The 25,258-nt window shown below is 45.4% G+C and overlaps 1 protein-coding gene across 3 annotated transcripts in view; it reads left to right on the top strand.

Moving 5' to 3' along the window:
* LOC138566577 (galactosylgalactosylxylosylprotein 3-beta-glucuronosyltransferase 1-like) overlaps positions 1-25,258 on the top strand; it is a 327,890-nt gene that overhangs the window by 225,345 nt on the left and 77,287 nt on the right. For all 3 annotated transcript variants that reach the window (XM_069644076.1, XM_069644077.1, XM_069644078.1), the window contains exons 2-3: positions 6,459-6,485; positions 16,461-16,840. In XM_069644076.1, coding sequence (XP_069500177.1) covers positions 6,459-6,485; positions 16,461-16,840 — 407 coding nt within the window. The remainder of the gene's footprint in view (positions 1-6,458; positions 6,486-16,460; positions 16,841-25,258) is intronic.

The raw sequence follows: 25,258 nt of genomic DNA on the forward strand, positions 1-25,258 counted from the left end.
TTGGAAAGCTTTCTCTCAGTCGAAGTTCTGTGAATAATCATTGTTCTCTTACTGATGCAATCCTTCGTATAAGTTGAACATGTCTATTTTCCCTTATGGATCACTTAGTGGTTTTAACTGTCTTTCTTTCTATTGTGGGTCGAATGCAGTGTCCAGATATTCCTCCGGAATCAGGCAAGTGGTATCTCCTGAATGCCTTGTGCGCTCGAAGCTAAATGTGTCAATTGCAGTCTTGATTCGCACTGTAGTGGCCTCAGACAATCCGTGCTCATTTACTAACGAGTAGTGTGAAGCACCCGTTGCTCCACGGGTGTGTCCATAGGCAGAGGGACACAATTTAGGAAAGCTGTTCAGAGGGCGCTGTGGCGGCAGCAGAAGTAGGGAGGAGAGGGAGAGACAGGCTTGGGGCTCGGGATCCCCAGCGAATGCGGAAAGAGCAGCCGTTGCATCATGGTTGCTGTTTTGAGGTATTTTTCAGACTAATTAAATACTTATGCAAGGTAGCCTTTCACGAGCGTTCTTACTTGTACCAGCTGGATGAATAAAAAAAAGGCTCACTGGTTGGCTGAAATGAAGATATGCTCATGGAACAGGTTGACGGTAAATGCCCTGACAAGTCACTTAGACTTGCAACTAATGCTAAGCACTGTCTCAAGGCAGGGTGGGGTTTATATAGTCCACACCCATTGCAACACTATACTGATCTTAGCTCTTTGTCCCTGTGGACCCATTGGGGGCCATCTTTGTGGTTTTCACTGCTAGTATATGGGCAGCCATCTGGAGTGGCGATGCACTAGCTTTTGCCATGTTAACAGTGGTTTGCATGATGAGACACTACATAAAGGTTCTGTTATGGCTTTTGACAACATATTTCTGGCAGCACTCCCCTTCAGTTCAAGGCCCCCCCCTACAGTTATATCCTGGGGTATAGGTTTGTCTTGTTAGGGTGAACCCCCAGGCAGGCAGAGCCGTGCTAGGAGTACGCGGATGCCAAACTCATGGAAGGCCTAACTCCTTCACTTTGCCCAAAAGAATTTAGGGTCCACACAAGTAGCAAGGAAATACAGAGGTGTATTACAGCCAACAAACCACAGGGAGGTCCATGCACATCTCAACGAATACTGGCTCGCAGGTCAGTTTTGATGACCTGTGATGTCACAATTTGCGTCCCTCTCTTGGCTCTTCTCCAAAACTCCGGAAAGGCAGAGGTGTGGTAGTTCCCTAATATGATCCCGTATAGGTGTTAGACTATTGGACTAGGCAATATCAGGTGTCAGGCTTGGACTATCCCCCAAAACTGTTACACTGGAATTGTTACAGTGAGCAGACCCTGTGATTGGTCAGTGACCCCCACCATCCACCAATAGGATCCTGAAGTGTGATTGGTTGAACTGCAAGCCCCCAAGCCTGGGACAAACTGTTTTCCCAGCTCGCAAAGCACCTGTGAGCGGTGCATGTGCAATTATGTGTCTGCAAGGTACAACTATATGTCAGTGTCATATCTGTGTGTGTACTCTTATTGCTGTGAGCGCGCTCCGGTTCAGTGCAGAACAGTAGCTTGGTTGTAGCAATTTTGTTGCAACCAATGTCATGTCCGTGGGACGGTGTGCTCTTCATCATCAGCTCGGCCAGATCACGTGTTTGGAGACAACATTTGTGACCTCAAGAGGTCTGAATTATTCTGTATGTGGTTGGGAGTGGGCCTCTCCTGCAGCCCATGTTACTTCAGTTCAGAGTGTGGAATGTCATTTGCAACATTGCCACCTTGGTAGCGACTTCATTCCTGCTGCAGTGGCTCTGCTTACACAGCATTCTGTGAGGCTTGGGTTTCTTCTAAGACCATCGGGCCTACTAGAGTTCCTAAGCCATAGTCTGGCTTCTATTATATGTGTCTCCCATAGTGTTCATTTGTTAGTGTATCCTGGCTGTCAGGTCCCGTGAGTACTCCTGTCATATCATGGCTTTTTAGTTGCATGTTAGCATCTGCAAGCATTTGCACAAGCCCTTCTTGCTTTTTGCATTCCTGCACTGCTGTAGCAAGCCTAATGGCAAAATAAAAAACGTTCAGACAGTATGTATATGTCACTGTCCTCCAACTCATAGAGCTGTATACGTGTGTTCTTCCTGTGGTTGGGTGTGTGAATGTCCCGAAAGTGCGTATGGCACATGTCCTTCCTGTCTAATGCATCTATGTTGTCATGATGTCTCTAACAACTTGTGGGATGGCTTCTTGGGGCGTTAATCGATCCTGTCCATGTAGCTGTCTCCAGCTCTGTCTTGTGTATCTTCATCCACCCTGGGTAGAGTTCAAACAGCTGCAGGGTTGTACGGCCTGCTGAGAGGGTAGCTTTTGTGGTAGCTGTTCATCATAGGAACAGTGGGAATTGAGGTTAGTTGATATGATCGGTGGCCATATTGCTTATGTCGCAGAAGGCGGATTCTGACTTTCCCTCTTCAGTTTGGGCATTCTTTATGAAAGCATTGCACCAGTCTTGAAGCATGGACGTTTGCAGCAGGTTCCCAGGTTCTATCAATAGCCCTGTAGCCTTTCCAATCAATAGGATAGTAAAGTTTGCTTCTCACAAACTGGGAGTCTAGGATTTATTTTACTTCATATTCTTGCTCTTCTTGATCAATCACAAGTGGATTTGGGTTGATTGCCAAATTGTGAGTGCCTGGATGTACTGGTCAACTGAGAAACATGAACAACTGGGTGAATTTGTACGTTCTGAGGTAATTTCAATATGACAGAGACAAGATTAGTGATGGCTGTGATGGAGTACAGCCCAATATACCGGATATGGAATTTTCTTGGGCCTTTCATGCAAATATGTATTGTGGCCAGCCACAACTGGTCTCCGACTTGATACATCATAGCCGTCTCCTTTTCTTGCCTGCTTATTTCTTGTACTAGGCCTCAGCCTGTTTTAAGTGTTGTTTTGCCTGATGTATAGTTTGGAGAATGGTTTTACGAAGATGCTTGACAGCAGGCATCTCAAAGGCTTCCAGTGGGTCGTACAAAGATGTGTGAGGGTGCATGCCATGCAGAAGATAATAGGGAGTATACCCGAGTGTGTTGTTGTAAGCATATTCTACTACCCAAAGGAAGTCTACCCAATCCTGTTCGGTATAAGGCAAAGGACATCAGAGATACTTTTCTAGATTTGGGCCCTGGCAGTTGTCAAATATTGGAGATTCCGATGATCAGTATAGACTGTTACCTGATGTCTAGCCCCTAACTGACGGTGTCTCCACTCCTTGAAGACAGATTTTATGCTAATAACTCCTTGACCGTTATAGCATAGTTCCTTTCTGCACGGGTACATTTTGTTGACCAGAATGCTACTGGGTCTACATGACCTGCCCCTGGGTCCTTTTGTAATAGGACAGTGCCCATATCTACACTAAAGGTGTCATTTTCAACAGTGAATTGCAGTCCTAGATTTGGATGTTTAAAAATGGGTGCCGTCACAAACTTTTCTTTCAACTTTTGGAAGGCTTGTTCCGCTTCAGAGTTCCATTGGAAGGTTCAGTTCTTTCGTAACAATGAAGTGATAGGGTGTATCACTGCAGAGAAAGCCTGACATAAATCACCTATAAGAACTATCAAAGCCGATGAAGCTTTGTACTGTCTTTACTGAAGTTGGTGATGCCCATTGGAGAATTGCGTCCACTTTCTTATTGTCCATCCACACTCCCTAAAAATCCTAAAAATTCAACCTAGCTCACATGAAACACACACTTTTCTGCCTTTGCAAATAAACAATGTTGTCTGAGTCACTTTAGATCCGACTTGGCATGGTTGACATGTTCCTCTATGTCGGCTGAGTATATGAAAATGTTGTCTATGTATTTGATGACACACACGTCCAGTAACTACTGCAATACTTAATTAACACAATGCTGAAATGCAGCTTGATCATTGCAACAGCCTAATAGCATCATTTGATACTCTAATAGCCCATATTTGGTGCCAGAATGCTGTTTTCCACTCGTCCCCTTCCTTGAGGTGCACCAAGCGGTAGGCGCCCCTGAGATCTAATTTATTATAAATGGCAGCCCCTGTCACCTGAACCAGCAAGACGGGTATTAGTGGCAGAGGATATCTTGTTTTACTGTGATGTCATTCAGCTTCCTGTAGTCAATACTTGTGCATAGGCCTCCCTCCTTCTTGAGGACGAAAAAAGTGTTGAAGCAGCTGGAGATTACAAACGACAAATTATACCATTTGCCAGGTATTGGTCTAGGTAACTGCGCAGATGTTCATTCTCTTTCTCTGTGAGCGCATAGATGCCACTGCATGGCACTTGAGCCCTGGGTATTAAATCAATCTGACAGTCGTACTGCCGATAAGGAGGTAAGATTTCTGCTTGTTCTTTCATGAATACATCTTCAAATTCCCTGTAGATTGTGGGAATTCCTCCAACAAGTCCTAACACCTTATCTCCTAAATGCACAGTGCGAGCGGAGGCAGGACCTCCAGAAGTGGATCGTGGAGCATAGCAAGTCTGTAAAAATTCTTCTGGAAAGGACAACTCAGTTGCGTGTCAGTCAATCCGAGGGTTATGTTTTTCCAACCAGGGTAAGCCCAATATGATCTGCATCCGCAGAGCATCATTAAGGTTGAAAGCTATTGATTCTCAATGTCTGTTCTGCAACAACAAACTTAGGGTTTCTGTGTTTTTAGACACAGGACCAGAGGACAGGCGGGTGCCATCTATGGCCACCACATTTTCGGCTACATCCTTTTGTTGGCTAAGCACACCAATCTGTGTTGCTAGGTTTTGGTCCATGTAATTACTGATTTCTCCACAATCCAGATACGCTTCTAAAGCATGCATTTTCTGGGGCTCACTTGTACTAATCAGGATAATGAGTATAGCAAAAGGTGAGAGCTGCGGATTTCTCTCAACACTCGACAGTTGAGTCCCAACAGCTGCCAGGCTTATTAGTTTTCCGACTGAGAAAGTGGAGTTTTGGTAGAAGTTTCCACTGCCCCTCCTGGCTTAGTCTGTGGTTTGACTGGACAATCTCATAAGAAGTGGCCTGCTTTTCCACAGTAAAAACATAATTGTTGCTGCCATCTTCGAGTTTGTTGTTCCTATGACAGTAGTCCTCTGATACTCCCCAATTGCATTGGCTCTGGTGCCGGTTCCGAGTGTCGAAGGTTCTCTTTGGGTCAGACGTACATTGGTCGAAATTCAGTGTGCAATTTATCAATCTTCCTTTCTTGCAGGCGATGATCCAATTGCATAACGAGGTCTATAAACTCAGAGCAAATAGTTAAAGGGTTCACGACTTGTGTTAGGATATCCATAATTCTCAATGAAGACCCCTAAAAAAATAATGAGGTTTGTTTCTCCTCAGGCCAATTGATTTTTGGAACCAGTCTGTTAAATGTGGTGATGTATAATAAGAGATCTTGTGACCCCTGACGTAATGATATAAGCTTGCTGTCCTGTGCTTGTGCTTGTGATTTCCTCGTGAATAGTTTTTCAAGCTCCCTTTGCAATCCGTGAAAATTGCTAAGTAATGGATCATCCCATTCCACTAGGGGTATAGACCAGTTAGCAGCATGGCCTCCCAAGTAAAACAAAATAAATGCCACCTTTGTTGGAACATTGGGCAATGAACCTGGCCCCCAGATGAAGTGTAATTTACACTGGTTCATAAAAATAACACATTTTAAAGGGTCCCCCGTGAAGCGTTGTGGCGGGGCCAGTGGGACAGGGGTGGTGGCGATGACCTGAATGGGAGCGGGAGCCAGTGGCGGTTGGGCAGGGGCCTTAGGGGCTGGCAATGGAATCTGACCCGCTTGTGCTTGGGCTAATTTTATGGCTATTACTTCTCTTTTATCTTTATTCACAACCTATTCCCTTGGTGTTCTGCAGGAATGGATGCCAACCTATCTGACTCATGGGAACAGTGTGGCATAGACAGATGATAATATCTGCACCTCTGAAGGAACAAACGTGTGTGCTGTCTAGTATGGTGCACCCACTTTTGCATCCAAAGAGATAAGATTATGTTTTGCTGTGGAACAGCGATGATATGATGGTATGGCTGCAAGGTGTCTTCATTCTATGCTCTGCCTCTATGCGAATGATTGCCCCTCTGTGGACAACAGAATGAAAGAATGAGGTCCTTGCTGGGTAGTTCTAGTGACTAGGTCAGAGAATGTTCTGCTTGGCACCCCATGGTAACAATAACTGGTTTACCAGAAGTAGATTTCGATGGTGAAGTGTTTCCAGGATGTTGAATGTGTTGCTGAATAAAGCCTGGTTTCTTCGTATCTGCCAAAACAATGTTCATGAATATTCTTTGAAAGCTTTCCCTCAGTCAAAGTTCTGTGTATAATTATTGTTCTTATACTGATGCAATCCTTTGTATAAGCTGAACATGTCTATTTTCCCTTGTGGACCACTTCATGGTTTTAACTGTCTTTCTTTCTCGTGTAGGTCAAATGCGGTGTCCAGGAATTTCAGGTAAGCGGTTTCTCCTGAATATGCCTTGCGCGCTTGAAGTTAAATGTGTCTATGGCAGTCTTGCTTGTTTACTCATGAGCAGTGTGATGCACCTGTTTTTCCATGGGTGTGTCCATAGGCAGTAGGACCCAATTTAGGAACGCTGTTCAGAGGGTGCCATACTGGCAGTGGAAAGTGGTCTGCTTCTAGCAAGCAAATATGGCATGGAGGAGAAGAGTGAGGTATAGGCTAGGGGCTCAGGATTCCCTGCAAATGCAGAGAGAGCAGCTGTTACGTCACGGTTGCTGTTTTGTGGAATTTTGTCATACAAATTATATACTTAGACAAAGTTGCGAGGGGACGCCTTTCATGAGCGTTCTTAGTTGTACGAGCCTGGTGAATGAAACAAAGGCTTAGTGGTAGGCTGAAATGGTGATATCCTCATGGAACAGGTTCTGGTATGATGGTAAACGCCCCAACAAGTCACTTAGACTTGCAACTAACGCTAAGCACTGTCTCAATGCAGGGTCGGGTTTATATAGCCCAGACCTATTGCCACAGTATACTTTACTTAGTGTTTTGTCCCACTGGACCAATTGGGGGCCATCTTGAAGGTTTTCCATGCTAGTATATGGGCAACCATCTTGAAGTGGCTTTGATGCACTAGCTTTGCCCAGGTTAACATTGGTTTATACTCCAAGACACTACATGGAGGTTCTGTTACGGCTTTTGGCAACGAATTTCTGACATCCACAGAGTGTATATTTTGTAAGAGTTTGTGTCATATGAATGTGTGTCTTAAGTTCATGTGTTGTAAGAGTGTGAAGTGTAAGAGATATGAGTGTTTGGTGGGTACGTCTCTGGAATGTGAGTGTATGACATATAAGTAGTGTGTAAGTGTTTGATGTAAACACATGAAATACACACGACCTGTACACCTTCTATACATATGAAAACTCACATTGTAATACGGTTTGGCTTTGATGTCAGTTTTTGTATGTATAGAAGGCATATAAGACTTGTACAGTTTGGACTTGTCTGCAATTTACGTCTCATGAAAACTGACCTCATTGTCAGTCCTGACTTTCATGAGAGTTTTCAGATGCATATTGGAGGACATGTATGAAATGCACGTCTCCAATACGTGTGTGCATAGTTTTTGTATAAAATGTACAATCATTGTGCTTATGTATTATGTGCCTCCTATTCGTTTAAAAGCTCACATTAAAGTGAGATGTAACTTTGGTGTGAGTTTTCTATACATACAAGAGGAATATGTGAGTTTTACATTTCATTCATGCATGCATTTGCTTCTCCTGAAAATGGACATCAAAGGCAGTCCTGACTTTGATGTGAAGTTACAGACATATATTAGCATACATGTATGAAATGTACATCTCCCACACGTAGATGTACAGTTTGTATATAAAATGTATAATCATTCTGCTCCTGTATTACATGCCTCATTTATGTATACAGTGTTGCATTAAAGTGAGATCTAACTTTGATGTGAGTTTTCAAAATGTCTAATAGGTGTATGGGAATTTTACATTTCATACATGTATGCAATTTAAATCTATTATGCATCTATATACATAAGTAAACTGATGTCAAAGTCAGTCCTAACTTTAATGTGAGTTTTTATACATATAGCAGCACACATATAGGAAATGTACATCTTCTACACATTCATATAGAATTCTTACAAAAGATGCACATTCATTCTACACATGTGTCATATACAGATAAATCTTAAAATAAGAATATCTCATACAGGGGCATCTCGATTTTATGGGCATCTCGATTTTAACAATATTTGTTCAGTGCCCCAATCATGATAATATCTAGAAACATACCAAAAATCTTGAAAATTGAAGCAACTGATTTTAAGATACGTGGAGCGGATCAAATCTTTTATTCACAATGAGAAAACACCCCATTAAAAACTGTTGAAAACACGCTCAGAACAGAATTTTGTTAAAACATGAAGCCGTTCATGAACAATTCAAAAATATTTCATGTGCGGGCAGCTGGCTTTGAAAACACGATCAAAACAGAATTTTGTTAAAATATGAAGTTCATGAGCAATTCAAAAATATTTCCTGTAAGGGCGGCTGCCCTAAAATTTTACAGTGAATTAGTTTCAAATTGTTTTCATGAAAGGCTCCGAGAGTTCAGAACAGTTATTTTCTGAAACTCCATAGATAGTTACTCTTAACTTTAACTGTGGCATGTGCTAAAGCAATGGTATATTATATTAGAGGCATGCCTCTCACCACAGACCTCTTATCCCATGCCTCATCTCACATTCATTTGGGGAAATGCAGAAAAGGAAATTAAAGAGGTACCTTTATAAAAGCAGCATAAAATGCTACCTTGCACTGAAAAGAGGAGCTGGAGTTGGATTTACGGGAAAAGTCATGGGTAGGAGAACAGAGACATTGCGAGATTGCGGTGGAAGGAAAAGGAATGGGAGGCCATGGATATTAATCCCAGGGTTTGCTTTAAGTGGGGTAAGAAATTGAGGGGGGGGGGCTTATTTGGGGGTGGCTTGTGGGATGGGCATAGCCTAAATAAAGTACGCAAACCATAAGGTATGCTCACAAATATATATAAATGTTATATATTCATGCGCATACCTTACTATGGTTTATGTACTATGCAAGCCATCTTGTCAAAACATAGAAATATATAGCATATTTCTATGTTTAGAAAAGATGGCTTGAAAAGTACACAAACATAGTAAGGTACACACACAAATATATAACATTTATAAATATTTGTGTGCATACCTTACGGTTTGCGTACTTTTCAAGCCATCTTATAAAAACATTTCTGTTTATAAAAGATGGTTGAAAAGTACACAATTCAATCCATGTTTTAAAAAACCTTTCACGACAGAGAAAGCCTGAGGCGTCTTTTTTCATCGCCAAAGCTTTATAAAAGATGGCTTGAATTGTGCACTTTTCAGGCCATCTTTTATAAACACAGAGCCTCCAGGTTCACAGAGAGTTAAAGAGGCCTCGGCGACCTGGGGAGGGAGTGGGGAAACAAAGGGGTAGTAACATCCTCTGGTGACCCCTCACGCAAGGGGTCACCACAGGAATTTACGGTCTGACAGAAGTGCCAGCCACCCACAGCATGGCTGTGGCTGGCACTTCTGTCAGTTTGCCTGACTTAATGGTGGTGCATCTCCTGTTGCTGCTGCGGCAGAATAATGTGTCCCGCCAATGTTGTGGAGGGACTAGGCGGCACTGGCAGGGCCCCGGCTCAGCCCAACTTTTTGGAGACTGCTGGGACCCAGCCCGGCCCACTTAAAGCACTGAATGTGCCTGGTAAAGTTTGTTTAACACCAAGATTGTGGTTTAAATAGGCTATTATATTTGCCTTAACAGGCCATATATGACGTCTTCTTGTTGACACTTTAGGGGTTGTGTTACAGGTTAGGGAAAATATGCAACCTAGTCCCACACCTAGATTCTGCAGTTTCAGGCCCACGAGGGGAAACCTGAAGAAGGTATGGAAGTTATTTGTTAACATTCTTCCTTGAGTCCCACCTTCATTAGACCAATTGAAGGCTATGAGACCTCAGATTTTGAACCCCAACATATAACCTTCTGTGCATGCTGGGTGTCAAAACACATTGCTACCATAGCTTCCTATGGCCAGAGTTTAACTGTCCCCCTGCACTTGCAGGATCTGAATGAGACAAGGCCTAGTAAGAATGTGTGTTTCGTCATCCCTTTTGTCTCCCTACATTGTCGCGCCTAGAAGCACTTGTGTACAGGCGCGTTATAAATGCCACATCAGATCACATCACCTTGGGCCTGTAGAAACAGAGGGGACTGAAGGCATCCATATATGATAGGGCCCTGTAAACACAAGGTGGTGCTGTCATGTGGAGCACTCCCCATTAAGTTTACTGATGGGGAATGGTCTGCATGAGAACAAAGGCATCATGTATATTATTGAGGGACACAGCTTCAACACCCTTGATACACCTGTTGGCTGTGCCTTTCTGTGTATTGCGGGGTGCTCCAGGAGTCAGTCCTGTACTTCAGGTTATTTAACATCTATTGTCACAGCCGTCTTCTTCCGCCGGTCGGTGGATGGTATCATCAATCCGAGGGAATGTCTTGCTGCTATGGAACACACATTGAATCCCACCAAAACAGAATCCTAAATACATAATTTTCTAAGAATGTCTGTGCCTCTCTTCGAAGATTATCTCTGGGAACGAGTGGCAGGATGGTCATCAGACTCCATTGTTTTGACATAGCCAAAGCCAAATGTAACTCCTGGTATGACTCGGATCTCGTCACCCTTAAACGCAAGTGCAGGGTGGCAGAGAGGAAATGGCGTGCTTCATGTTCATCCTCTGATAAACTGGTCTGCCGCCTGCTCCAAAGGCAATACCGGCTCTCTGTTCTCACCAAGAAGAGAGCCCTTATCCAAGCCTGCATCTCTGCGGCATCTAACAATTCGGCCGAACTCTTTAAAATCTGCAAGGAGCTGGCCAACCCTGCAGCAGTCTCTACCTCTCCTGTCTCCTCACAGGCCCTCTGCACAGCACTGGCCTCTCACTTCATTTCAAAAACTCAGGATATCCTGTCCTCACACTCTTCCTATCACCTCCCCCCCTCTATTCCCTGCTCTTCCTCAGGCCCTTCTGCAGCCTCCCCTCCTTCCTCCTTCTCTGCCTTTCCCCTTTTTTTCTGCTGACGAGGTTTCGAGACAAGTCCAATCTGTGAAAGTCTTGTCCAGGTCCACCCCTGTTCCTCCAAAACTATCAAGGACCAGATCGAACCTTGGCTCCTGCCCTGACTGACTTCTGCAATCACTCCTTCGCCTCTGGAGTCTTCCCATCCCCCCTCAAGCAATCCCTTGTGGACCCCCTTCTTAAGAAACCCTCTTCCGACCCCTCCTGCCCAGCAAACTATCACCCAATCTCTATCACTCCCTTCCTGGCCAAGCTCCTGGAGAATCTGGCCATCTCCCAGCTTAATCTCCATGCTGAATCTGTTGGTAGTCTTCATGACCATCAGTCTGGCTTCAGAGCTGCCAGAAGCACGGACATTGCTCTCCTGAACATCCGTGAGGACCTGCTCTCAAACCTTGCCTCTAACACCCCTTGTGTTCTCATTTTGCTCGATCTCTCTTCTGCCTTTGACACTGTCAACCACACCATACTGCCCAACTGTCTCCGTGATAACCTGGGTATCACTGGTCAAGCTCTGGCATGGCTGACCTCCTTCCTCTCCAATCGACCTTCCCAGGTCCAACTGGGGTCCTTCCTCTCTGACATCTTTTTCTCTACCTATGGTGTCCCCCAGGGATCTAACCTCTCCCCCTGGCTTTTCAACCAGTATCTGGCACTTCTTGCCCACCACATCGCCGCTCTCTGTCCCAACTTTCAGTGCTACGCGGATGACACCGAGCTCATCTTCAGGCTACCCTAGGCCTCCTCTTCCCCTTGCATCATCTCTGACTGTCTTTCTGCTATCAATGAATGGGCTGCCGCCAACGACCTCTGCCTTAATGCCAGTAAGACTGAGATTCTACTCATCGGCACATCCACTCCCTCCTTCCATGCAGCTCTCTGGCCTGCCTCCCTTGGCCCTCTTCCTGCTCCTACCTGCAAGGCAAAAAACCTTGGGGTCATCTTCGACTCCACACTCTCTTTCTCTCCTCACATATCTGATGTCTCTAAGAAGTCACACTACCAGCTGCACCTCCTCAGAGGTATCCTTCCTTTCCTCTCCTTCCCCCAGAAGCTCACTGTCTCTAGAGCCCTGGTTCTCTCGAAGCTGGACTACTGTAACAGCCTCTATCTAAATCTACCTGCCTCTACTCTCCGTCCCTTTGCAACTCATCCAGAACAGGACTGCGAAACTTATCCTTGGCCTCAAGCCCAGGGACCCTATCTCCCCAGGACTGAAATCACTACACTGGCTCGCAGTGGCTTCGAGGATTAAGTTCAAAACCTTCTGCATTTTCCACAAGGCCTTCTGGGGCCTTGGGCCCAAATACCTTCAACTCTCTCTTCCTAAATATCTTCCTTCTCGAGCTCTTAGCTCATCCACCTCCAACTCCCTCAGGGTCATCCGCTTCTCCAAGCAACGAGTTGGGGGTTGATCTCTCTCCGCAGCAGGGGCCTCCCTCTGGAACAGCCTCCCTGCCCCCCTGAAACTTGAGGAGAACCATCTCCGGTTCTGGAAGCAGCTCAAAACCTTCCTCTTTGCCTCCGCTTTCTCTCCCCTGCTAAAACCACTGAACCTGCACTGAATCTGCAACTGGGCCACTCACCGATCTCGGTCCTTGGCCCAGCCACTCTTCCTGCACTTCCTCACTACACTACGGGACTGTCTCTGTATCCTACAGTCCCTCCTCCCGGCACTTACCTTGCACTTGCCACCAGCTGGCCATATTATTTTTCTTGTATTCTACTAACCGCGTACTGCACTTTTCCCTTCCCCTCTACCCTTGCACTTGCGCGATCTGAATGACACCTGGCCTAGTAGGATCGTTGTCTGTCTCCCCTTGTCCCCCCCTTGCCTCTTCACGCCTTGAAACACTTGTGTATAGGCGCGTTATAAATGCCATATCATATATCATATCATATGTCCATGCTATGTTATACTCATTTCAAATCCTGAAGCTGTGCAAATTAGTATATATGGTTACTAATCATGATCGGGACGGTTGGGGCAAATCTGAAACATGTGAAATTTCCATGGGTTCTGGCAGGTCAAACAACTCAGGTTTTTCCTGGGGTTCGTGATATGAGATGCTACTGGTTGTAATCTTGCATCTATATAAAGTTAGGTGAGTAAACACTCGGGACAGTCGTTGGTTGGTATTTGAAGAGCCAGGAGTGGCTCAGGCCTTTTAGGGAAGGCATTTGAAATATAGGGTTAGAGAGGACTTAAACTGATAATAGGGCATAGGTAGAGTAAGGATGGAATTTTTAGGGGGGGTGAGCGGGTTAGATTTGTGGGTGGTAGGAGGTCTGAATTGTGAATGGTGGGATTTTATAACTCACGTGCAGTTTGTAGGCATTGGAAAAAGCCAAAGCATTGAAAATACCATGTGCATTATTTGGGCAGATGGGAAGGTCAAGACATTGAGGACCAGACAAGCATTTCGTAGGTAGAGGGGAAAGCCAAGACAACAAGAACCCCATGTGAATTTCGTAGGCAGAGGAGAGAGAAGACCAAAGCAACGAAAATTCCATGTGCATTTTGTGGGTGGAGGATTCAAGCGCTGAGAGACCAATGTGCATTTACTGTAGGCACGTGGGAATTAAATGAACATGTCTGAATCTACTGCAGAACCCAAACATGGTAGGAGATGGGGTAAGGGTTGGGAGGAATCTATCTGAGAGAAAGTTGAGCACCACGAGCAGCAGTGCAAAAGGGAGAAGATATGACATCAGCTCAGCAACGATGAGTACAATCCACAGATGAGGAAGATGAAATTATCCCTGAAAATTCTCCACTTCTGATTTCTAAGGAAACAGACGGCAATGATGACCATGACAAAGATTACGTGCATCACGTGGCACCTCTACGTTGACTATACCAGTGATAGGGTGACAAAAGCGAAAGGAAGATGGTGCAGGCAAAATGGAGACTCTTGCAAATTTGCTTAGTTCTACCAGCCAGAAGAGCAACTAATGTATTTTTTCTGTACTCTCCCAATGCACCATTTACCTGTTTGTATTACCCTCTTGCCCTAGGGGTCTGGAGGGGTATGTGCATCTCCAGGGCATCCACCACTAGCTTGTCATCAAGCTCACACACCAGTTAGCAGAGGTCACACAGCACACACTGTATGTGCCTGCCTTCTTCATTGCCCTGTCTGGCCTGTTCTGTACATATGGCACCACACTCTCAATTCTACCACTAAGAACAGAAAGCTGTGTTGCAAGTGGTGGTAAAGCGGCCCTGCTATTTTAAAGTGCCACTGGGTCAGGCTTTGCATGGCCAGCCATGGGGAATTGGGGGCACAGGTGGGCTGGCCCAGAGTTAGGGCTTGAGGGGGTGGTGAAGGAGTTTGCTTGTTCAGGGTATTACCAAGGTTGAGCCGGAGTGTCTTCTAACATTCCCCTGTGCCCACCATCACTGCTGCAGGAGGGCGATTCACAAGATTCATCTATGGAATGGGATGTGAGTTCCTTGAACAGATTGTGGCACAGCCTACAGTACTTGCACATTGAGGCGGTGATCAAGGATCTCTTCTTTGGGTTAACCCTTTGCTGGTAGAAGTTGCGTGTTACACTGCCTGACACTGCTAAACTCACCTAACAGTTTTAAGCCTGTCCTATCCACTCCTATTTCTACAGACAAACACAACCCACAAAGTAAGGAGGAAACAAGATGGGACTTTTAAGGCCCTTGAACCTGTTTTAGAATGGTTCTGGGCTTCAGATTTCCTGGTTGTACCCCCCTCTCGAGTCTCAGGCCTTACAAATGGATGGCAAGAAGGGGGTTTCTCCTTGAGACATGTGGCAGGGTCTAAGCCACTGTAAATCCCAAGGGAAGCCTCTGGAGTCTGTTGAATCAGCCGAGAAAAGCTCAACTTTTACACTAGTTCATTTTGGGAAGTTGGAGCACATGTAATGGTTAAAAACACTTTAATGTTAGAGTGGGCTGAGCATGGCGAGGGTATTTAACGAGCGTCCCCGGGTCGATAGCACCCGATCTGGCACGTCCGACAGGGTGGTGATGCTATTAGCACCCCGGGTCACCTATGTTGCCATGTTATAACATGGGCTGCTGAGAGCAAAGTATTTCGTTTGAATTAATGGGCTGCCTTGCGGTGTCCTGTAAAATACTCACTAAATATGGCCACCATGGATCTGGAAGATGGGGCTCCGTTCTTGGCTGCGACAGAGGACACTGTGTACCACAGCTGCGCTAAGCAGGCAACTGGCGGGGGTGTTTAAAATAAAGAAAGAAAGGGGATGGTGGGTGGAAGATTGTGGGTGGGGGGGAAGCAGCCATCAGGCTGATCGGAATGTGGGCTTTCATGATAAATACAGTCTGCTCTCCGAGCGACCTGAATGGTTGCACATCCGTTCCTGGGTGCTAATAAATACTTAGAGATTCAAGAATACAACCCTTTGATCACAGACATGTTTGTCAAATGTAAACATCTGTGGCAATTCCAATGATCCCAAAATGCACTTCGATTGTATGCAAAGCAGGAAATAATCATCATTGCTGCTATTTGGTCCTGACCCCTTTCTCATAGGGTTATTTCAAAGTAGTAAAATAGGAAATAATGTCTGTAGTTATTCCTGGTCATGATAATGTGTTTTGCTCAGTAAGACAAGTGTGACATTCTTAGTATGTCTGCAATATATGCTGGAACTGAGAATGAAAAAGTGAACATTTTAGAAAGATTCAGCTTTAGTTTTATTACACTTATAAAATGTCCACTTTTGTAATTGCATGTTTGCTGAGAGTACAAAACACATTTTCTTCCCTCACAATTTCGTGCCTTCTTGAAAAACTGCTGAGCTCATATTAAAACCAATGGTCTGCTTCTTCTGGCGTACCAATGCAATGCTTAATTGTGCATGTTAGCCACTGATTACTGCTGCTGAACCTATGGATCTGTTACTGTATGCCCACACAAAACTATTTTAAAGGTCTTCCGCAACTACCAGAAACTTCATTTAGCGTCTATGCAATTTCCCACATGGACAATGCACCCTCAGTGCATTTCTGCAGACTTCATGCAAAGACAATCTCCAAATAGCAGGCTAGTACCCACTTGGGGAGATGCTCTGTCTCTGCAGTGTTTTAGAGCATCACAATAAACACACAGCAAGCCCTTCAAGATTTCTCTGTCATTTTTCTGGTTGATCAGTGTCAGGAGCAAACAAAGGGATAGGGGAAAAGACGATGCGGATGCAGGGGATATACAGAAACCACCCCTCCCACACATGGAACCCCGAAAAAGTATTGACTCTGGTCTTGTTTTTTGCAGACTTTGGATCACGCACTAATGAAAGGGACCAACTGCCCACCATTTTCGCCATCACACCCACTTACGCCCGGCTGGTGCAGAAAGCAGAGCTGACCCGGCTCGCCAACACTTTTTCTAACCTGCCGAATTTTCATTGGATTGTCGTTGAAGATGCTGACAAAAAGACGCGGCTGGTGACTTCTTTCCTCGAAAACAGTGGACTTCACTTCACCCATTTATTTGCGAAGGTAAAGACTCCCGGCCTGCACAACAGAGGCGCTTTACAGAGAAACGAAGCACTGTCTTGGCTGCGAGAAACGTTCAGTATGAAGCAATCAGTGAAAGGAGTTGTATATTTTGCAGATGACGATAACGTTTACAGTTTGCAACTTTTTAAAGAGGTAAGGAGCTCCTTAAAGTACGTGTGTCCTTTCAATCAAATTCCAATTAATGCATTGATTGCAGACAATCCTTCACAGATCCCCAATTGGAAAATTAATTTTGCCATCAAAAAAGTACTCAGTGCAGGCCCTGCTCAGCCCTAAAATGCCCCTGTGTAGCTCTGCTCCCTATATCCAATCCAAACCAAACTGTCGGGGGGGAAATTCTGCCGGGGTCGGCAGGGTCGTCCACAGACCTCCGGGCAGGGAGGCCCCAACTCCTCCCGTATATCCCAGAAGAGATAGAGTATGAGACACACACAAGAAGCAAGGTGACTCTGCTGTTTATTAGACAAAAACGGCAGGGATGGGTCAAGGATCGTACGCGTCCGTCCTGACACACACACAATCGTAGGGCTCGCAGGCCCTTTTTACCTTAGTATGACGCGCTACTTGCGTCACCTTGGAAAGTTAGCAAAAAACCTATCGCCACCCTTAATTGGTTGCTCGAGTGGTAGGGTTAGTATAGCATACGTATAGAGAACAATATTAGTGGACAAGGGTTAGTCAGGTGATATATCTGGGTTGTCCCTACAATTAGATACATGAGAATTGTTACATGAAGACCCCTGATGATTGGTTAATGTTAATGGCGTCAGTGATAGGAACCCCATGTTCTGATTGGTGCGCCCGCGAGCTTCCCAGCCTGGGACCATCGCTGTTCCCAGCTCTCGGTGTACCTGTCATTTGCAACAATGTTTCACTATGAGTACGTGCAGACAATGTGAGGACTTATTCATAGCTAGAAGACCGACTACTCCCACTGTCGCAGATGTCCATTGAGCCTTTTAATTGTATCTGCCTATGTCTTGTAACGAGGGATCCAGACGCCTTCTTCCTCCTGGGCTTGGCATCCTGTCAGGTTCGGCTTGGTCACGTGAGGTGGGACCGTGTTTGAGGCAGAATTATGCACAATTAATATTGTTTTTCCACTGTGTGCCTGGTTTAATTTGCAGGTGTGACTTTAACGCCGGTGTGCAGCGTGCGAGGTTGCAACATCGTGCCCTTGATGGTCTGCTTTCGGAATGTGGGTTTGCAACATTGCGACCTTGGCTGTTTGCTTTCGCCGGGCTCATTCTGCAGGATCAGCAACCTGACTCTTGTTCTTTTAACGTCCATGGAAGCTCTTGCTTGCGGCCTACTTAGGCCTGGGTGTATAGGTGGAACCGTTTGGTGCACAGGCGCTTTAGGTTACAGTACCATATTGTCTTATGACCAGTATCGTGTCTTCATTATATTTCTCATTGTGGCACCTGGTTTTAGGAGAAGCGTAAGCAAGCTCTTTTAGATGAGTTCATGATGCGTCTTGCGTTTCTGTAGTTTGAAAGCCTATGTGGAAAATAATAAAGATGCACGTTCGTGAGTATGTCTGTCGCCTACGTCATAGCACTGAGTATATTCTTCGTGTAGATTGGTGCGGGAGTGTCCAGTGTGTATATTTGTACAGGTGTGCTGACCGTTGGCTAGGTCGTCATGGCATCTCTAACGACGTGTAGGTTTTAGTCTAGTTGATCCGCGCCGCAGGTGTCGGCATGGCCAGGGCGGGCTGCTGGGCAGGCAGATGGACAAATCCGTATGTTCCTGTACCAGGGTATTTGGTCGTCTGGTAGATGGGCAAACTCTTCTCGTGGCGGGTGCCTGGGTCGTGACCCTTTAGGCCAAGCGCGAGAGGTGAAGGACGGGAGCCAGGTCTTCCATTCTCCCACTTTAGTCCCCCCTCTGGTCGACTTGTCGACCACAAACATATCCTTTTCATTATCTCCTCTTACTCTCCATATCTTAGTTATTCCTCCTAAATGTCCATAGTGGTTCACATGATCTTCAAATGACCAATACATATATTCACAGGTTCCTCCAGGAGTACAGTATACCCATTTCCCTATGTAGCTCCTGGGGTTTCTTGGGTTCTCGATCTTCACCGATGGTGGGTCCAGATGGTTGGTGATGATCTGGTTGCGCAACTTCTCCCTCTCTTGTATGATTATGCCTGTGTGTTGGCCGTCATCTGCTGGCATCAAGGGGTGCATACCGACCATTTCAAGCAACTCGTCAGTGGTGCGTGCCTTCCGGGCCTTCCAAAATCTTATTATGATTAGTGTAGCTCCAGCCAAAATAGTACAACCAACTATAATTTTCAGTCCATCTGACAGCCAAGATGGCATCCATGACCATAATAGTGAAAACCAGCTCTCATCCTTTGTCACACCTTTACTTTCATCCATCATTTTGGAGTGCATCTGGGCCAATTGTGAAACTGCTTCTGCCAGTGTGCCATTGTCAGCATCGTTGGCAGGAATGAACGTGCAGCATGATTGTCCTATCTTTGCGCAAACTCCTCCTTCCATGGCTGTGAGGAGGTCCAATACATATCTGTTCTGGAGTGCTACCATCCTTATAGCTCGCAGCTCCTCTTTTATTGCGTTAAATCCATTTACTGTAGAATTGATGGTCATCATTAGTTCCCATCTAGTTATCTGGAGCCATTTTGCGTTTGCGTAAGCCTGCAGTCCCGGATGTATTATTGAGGAGAAGAACATTGCTGCTCTGCTGAATAGTCTGTGTTCTGGCGGGATTGAAGTGAGTGCCGTTTCCGACCTTCCCCACAGGTAATTTCCTGTCAGAGGTTCTCCTTGTCTTTTCCTTCTATTTAGGACAGTATCATTGCTGTTGGTCCTGTTCCTTTGCTCCTCCTGAGGTGGTGCAGATCTCTTCTTTCTCTTGTCCCCTTCATCCATTTTGGGAAAGTTCGCCACATTCACATGCTTCTGGGGTACCACTAGTGATGGTACATTGACGTGCACCATTGCGCACACACCATTCGACAGGGGAGGCAGTGTATGGTATGCCTTTTCTCCACAGGCCCAATAATGGTCCATTATTACTGCTGTTCCTGCTCCCCCCTCAGGTAACTCCATCACGCTTGCACAGTTGGTGTTGTATCCTACGTCCACCTCTCCTTTATGTTGGTAGCATACCTTAGGCGCAGTCAGCGGCAGTATTGTTATTGGGTCTTCATCCGTCTCTATTCACGTGAGCATGGGTACGTACTTGATCCACGTCGTCCAACATCTGTGGTTGTGTGCCTCGATAGTTGAGATAGTTTCTTTCGTTACCATGTTGCTGCCAATCACTCCTATCTCCCAACTGTTGTCCAGGTACACCTTCCCCGTTATCGTCACCAGTGGCCTCTCCCAACATCCTGGTTTACCAGGAAGTTCAGTGGCGTACCAATCACATGGTAAATACTGCAGTGTTACTTTCTTTGTTTCCCCTTTTGCAGGACCACTTGTTATGTATTTGAATGCTTCAGCATGTCGACTGCTCTTGTGGTAACTCAAATAAGTCTTGAGGAAGTTGTTTTCATATGGGTATGAGTCTCGTGTTTTCCACACCATATGCACCACTGTCCCTTGGAATCTTCCTTTCGTTTGGAACAGTGCCAAGTATATTATGCATCGTGCTGTCTTTTCATCTATTTCTGTGGCAACGAATGTTCGAGAAGCGCTCATGGCGTATGGTATTAATGAGCAAACGTAGCAGCTGTCCTCTGTTGTCTGCTTACCAATGCGGGTCATGTGTTGGTACCATATGTTGTTTGAGACCTGTGCTGAATCTTGTATATAATTATCAATACCTTTATTATCTGAATATGTGCTGCGTTGAACTCTATTTTGCTTGTGTGCAATTTTACTAGTATCACCTGACGTAACACCTGTTGCAGCTGGGGATGGGGGTGTATTAGGTTTGGGTGCAGCAATAAGATGGATAGCATAGCTGTACTGCCATACAGAGGCAGCCAAGAACCCGGTGATCATCAAAATCCCTATTATTTTTATTACATATGCTAATTTCACCGGCATTTTGCTCTTACCTTGCTGCAGTCCTGGCAGCGTATTCTTGCGACGTTAAAGTTGCCCGCCTGAAAATTCTCAATATGCTGGTTATTAAATGTTAGTTGTTGTTTTCTTTAAGCTCTCCCTATCAAATAGTCATTCAGTGCCCAGGCGAAGAGCTGTTCCCACGCTACTCTAAGCGATCTATCTCTTAGGACAGGCAAGTATGGGTGGAGGTGGGGCATTGAATATTCTATGGCCAAGAGGAATGCTGTGTAGTAGACACGTACCCTTCTCCTTTTCAGGTACGTTGGCCTTTTTATTTCATATACAAATTGGTGTGACAATTCTTCTGGGTGGTTATCGTCTGAGGGTACCATCTACTCCTGGGCAGTGAATTTGTTAGTTATCTTTTTTCTTAGCAATACAATAATACGCAGTTCCTGTATGTGCGAGAGAAAAGAAAAGAGAGCATTCACGTGTTTACATGTGTACGTGTGCAAGGCAATGTCCTTCAGTTCAGTTATTATTGTAGTGGGGGTAGGGGTCAATGGGCAGGGGGTTTGGGCTAAACTGGCGGAAGTATCTTTACTCTTTGAGCGTGTGACCATGGGGTGGGCAGTATGGGGATCACCCCTTTCTTCTTCAGTTATTGTCTCTGGTAAATCTGGGGAGTGACAGGGTATGGGAACACTTGGGTCGTTGGCTGTGGTAGAACTCTCTTCTTCCGTTGGTGATGTTGTTGCTGTTCTCCCAATGGACCTGTCGGTGGCGCTGGGGCGGGTCTGGAGTTTGTAGATCTTTACATCGTGTAGGTGGTTCCAGGCACGCTTGTCCTGTAGCTTTACTGCTCTTGTTGATACCTCCTCTACCAGATGGGGACCAGTAAATCGTGGACTATTCCATTTCCTGTTGAAATTGCGAAGTAGTACGTGGTCACCTTTAGCAATTTTACACAGTCTTTCCTTTTCCAATTCTTTATCCGCGTCTTCTTGTTGATTGCTGTTAGACCCGCCCCGTGTGCGCTCGAGCTGTTGAGACACAAACACTACACTAGTAATCAAAGAAGACACATATTGGTACATTTCATCACCAAGAACACTCGCTGTACTTTCGTGGTCGGTAAATGCTCTTGATGTTGGCGTTAGGGAAAGGCGCATTTGACGTCCGGTAACCACCTCGTGAAGGGTGAGGTGGTGGTCGGACCCTGGTCTATTCCTTAGCTCAAATAGGGCTAATGGAAGGCAATATAACCAACTCTTCTTTGTTGTTTGCTGTATCTTTGCAATTGCCTCCTTTAATAGGCCATTCAGGCGTTCACATATACCGTTGGCCTGTGGGTGGTAAGCACATGCAAATTTATGCTTTATGTTCAGCAAGGATGTGATGTGCTGGAACATTTCGTTTGCGAAATGTGGGCCATTGTCTGACCTTAACACCTCGTACACTCCCCACCTTTGGAAGACCTCCCTCACTAGGAATTTAGCTGCTCTAAATTCATCTGGGTGTGAACAGGGCCCTGCTTCAATCCACCTAGAGAATGGGCATACTACTACAATCCTATACCTATTTCCTTGACATATGTTGATCATATCAACATAGTCAATATGGAGATGCCGGAAAGGTCCCTCTGGCCGGGGTATAGTTCCTCTTATCACCTTTAGGGTATGGCCGGCCGTAAACTGTTGACATGTGAGACAATTGCTGATAAAATTTGACACATGAGAATTTAACTCGGGGCAGAACCAATCTTCTCTAATTCGTGCTGCAATTACTTCCTTGCCTGTGTGGGCTGGATGATGGAGTTGGCTCAGGGCGGTGTTCACAAGTGCCAATGGTATTACAACCTTTCCAGTGCCACCCTGGCGCCATAGTGCGTCGGTTGGTGACATTGTGCATCCTCTTTTTACCCATATTTCTTTTTCGGCCATTGGTGCAGCCGCTTGTAGCTCCATAATCTGTGTGGCTGGGAGATGGGTGTACCCTTCTCTTATCAACATCTCCTTAGCCATTCCCCTCCCTCTCCCTCTCTGTGACTCTGGGGGTTTCCATATCTCACCAAAGTATGCAGAATACTTTGCATGTGCGTCTGCTGCTGCATTCCCCTTCGAGACGTGGTCTTCACCATTGGTGTGTGCGGTGCATTTTACTAAAGCTAATTCTTGGGGGTCATTTATTACTTCAATTAGTTCAGCCAATAAGAGGGCATGTTGCACTGGAGTGCCATCAGCTCTCCTAAACCCTCTTCTTCTCCATTTCGACAGCCCTGAGTGGACAGTGGATGTAACATATGCGCTGTCAGAGTATATGGTCACTCGTTTGTCAAAGCTTTCCTTCAACGCCAAGATCAGTGCAACTAATTCCGCTGCTTGAGCGGAGTAATGCTGTGGTAATTGTACACATTTCATAGCCACACACACCGGTACCTCCATCATTTTTACCACTGCTGCCCCAGTTCTCCTTATACCATCCCTTTGATCGATAGTTGATGACCCATCAATAAACAAAAGCTCACCTCCCTCTAGTGCGTTTTCTTCAACCTTTCTAGTACATGAGTACATTTCAGTTATTTGCGTACAGTCATGGGCATAATCTCCTTCCTCAATTACTTCTGCTAGGACCCTTGCAGGGTTGACCATGCTACATCTAACAATAGATAGTTCAGCTCTGGATAAAATGATCTCATAACCTGATGCCCTCTGTGTGCTTAGAGTGGACTTAGGTTTATTCAATATCGCAAATAGTGCATGTTCCACAAACAGTGTAGTTGGGCACCCCATGGTGATTGCTGATGCTTTTTCCACTGCAAAAGCAGCTGCAGCGAGACCTTGTTCGCAAGGGAAGTGACCTAACATCACAGGATCTAAGTGGCCGCTGTAAAATGCTACTGGTTTGTAGCCCATGCTTGTTTTTTGAGCCAACACTGCTTTCATTACTGCTGAGTCGCAATGTGAAAATATAAAAAATTGTCGCTCATAGTCTGGGGATGCCAGTACTGGAGCAGTTGATATCGCATCTTTTCAATTCATCAAAAGCCTCTTTCATTTCCATCGTCCACCCCAGCTTTTTCTCCCCTTTATTAGCTTCCCTTAACGCCTCAAGCAGGGGTCCTATGTACGAACTGTAATCAAATACCCATGCTCTACAGTAGTTGCACAGCCCCAGGAATTGCTGCAGTTCCCTCACAGTTTGTGGCATTGGAGTGCTTGAAATGGCCTGTGCTCTTTGTGGTGCAATCTTTCTTCCATGTTGGGATATAAGTTGACCAATGTAAAGTACCTGTTCTTGACAGTACTGTATCTTTTCCATGTCTACCTTGTAACCTTTTTCAGCCAATATTGTCAACATCTTTAAGGAGTCCTCTCTGCATTTTCTTTCGTTTGTACTGCAAATTATTATGTCATCCACATACTGCAACACTGTGCTTTCCACTTCAATGTTACCCAAATCCATCTTTATTACTCTATTAAAAATTGAGGGTGATTCGCAATACCCTTGTGGCAATCTGGTATGCTTCCACTTTGTGTTTCTGTAAGTGAAGCTCGTCAGATCTTGTGAGTCTGGGTGTAATGGTATTGAGAAAAAAGCATTTTTAAGGTCGATCACTGTAAATCGTGATGCTTCTGCTGGAATGCCACACAATATTGTGGCCGGGTTTGCTGCTATGGGATATTCTGCTTCTACTATGTTGTTTAAGGGCCTGAGATCCTGTATGAAGCGCCAAGACCCCCCTTTAGCCTTGCGCACTGGGTACACAGCCGTGTTACATGGTGATTCTGAGGGGACCAATATGCCATTGTTTATAAGGGCCGTAATGGTTTCATATATGCCCTCATCTGCCTCTTTTGATAGTGGGTACTGTTTCACTCTGGGGAGTATTGCACCTTTTTTCAATTTTATCCTTACTCCCCCTATGCTTTTTATGCACCCCACGTCATAGGGGCTAGTAGTCCACAATGATTTGGGTACCTTTGACATATCTTCCTTAAAGAAGGGGACTGGGGTGCAGGTGGGTGCCTCAAGTGCCATTGCAATTTTCTGTGCTACTTGTTTGTAAGCCACTCTTAGCCATATTTCCACACTCATCATGAACACCATTTCACCTTCCTCTTTTTCTTCTGAAAACAGCTCCTCATCTGACACCTGGGTCAGCCTACATCCTTCCGCTAGTGCTATCACTGCCCTCCATGCTCTTCCTTCTCTATCTTGGGCATGTACAGCAACGTAATCAGCTGTTGCAATAATGCTCTCAATGTCCATTAGAACCACCTTTCCTTCTGGTTCATTAACAGGTGTTTGTGGTCTGAACAGATAGGCTGCTGGCCTCCTCCATATTTTCCCTTCTATCCCTGGCATCCATGCAAATGCCATATCTGTTCCATACTGGAATAGTTCGCCATCTACTGGCTCCGCCCTAATCGCTGTCTGTCCGCAGTATGCTTGCACAATCTGTCGTGCTGTGAGCATGTTAATCCCTGGAGTAGAGCAAATTATGCCGTCCTCAGTAAAGGAGATCGTCATATTCAACCTGTTCATTATATCTCTC

The sequence above is a fragment of the Ambystoma mexicanum genome, chromosome 2p (assembly GCF_040938575.1).
Source record: "Ambystoma mexicanum isolate Mex_15411 chromosome 2p, UKY_AmexF1_1, whole genome shotgun sequence".
Lineage (NCBI taxonomy): Eukaryota > Metazoa > Chordata > Amphibia > Caudata > Ambystomatidae > Ambystoma > Ambystoma mexicanum.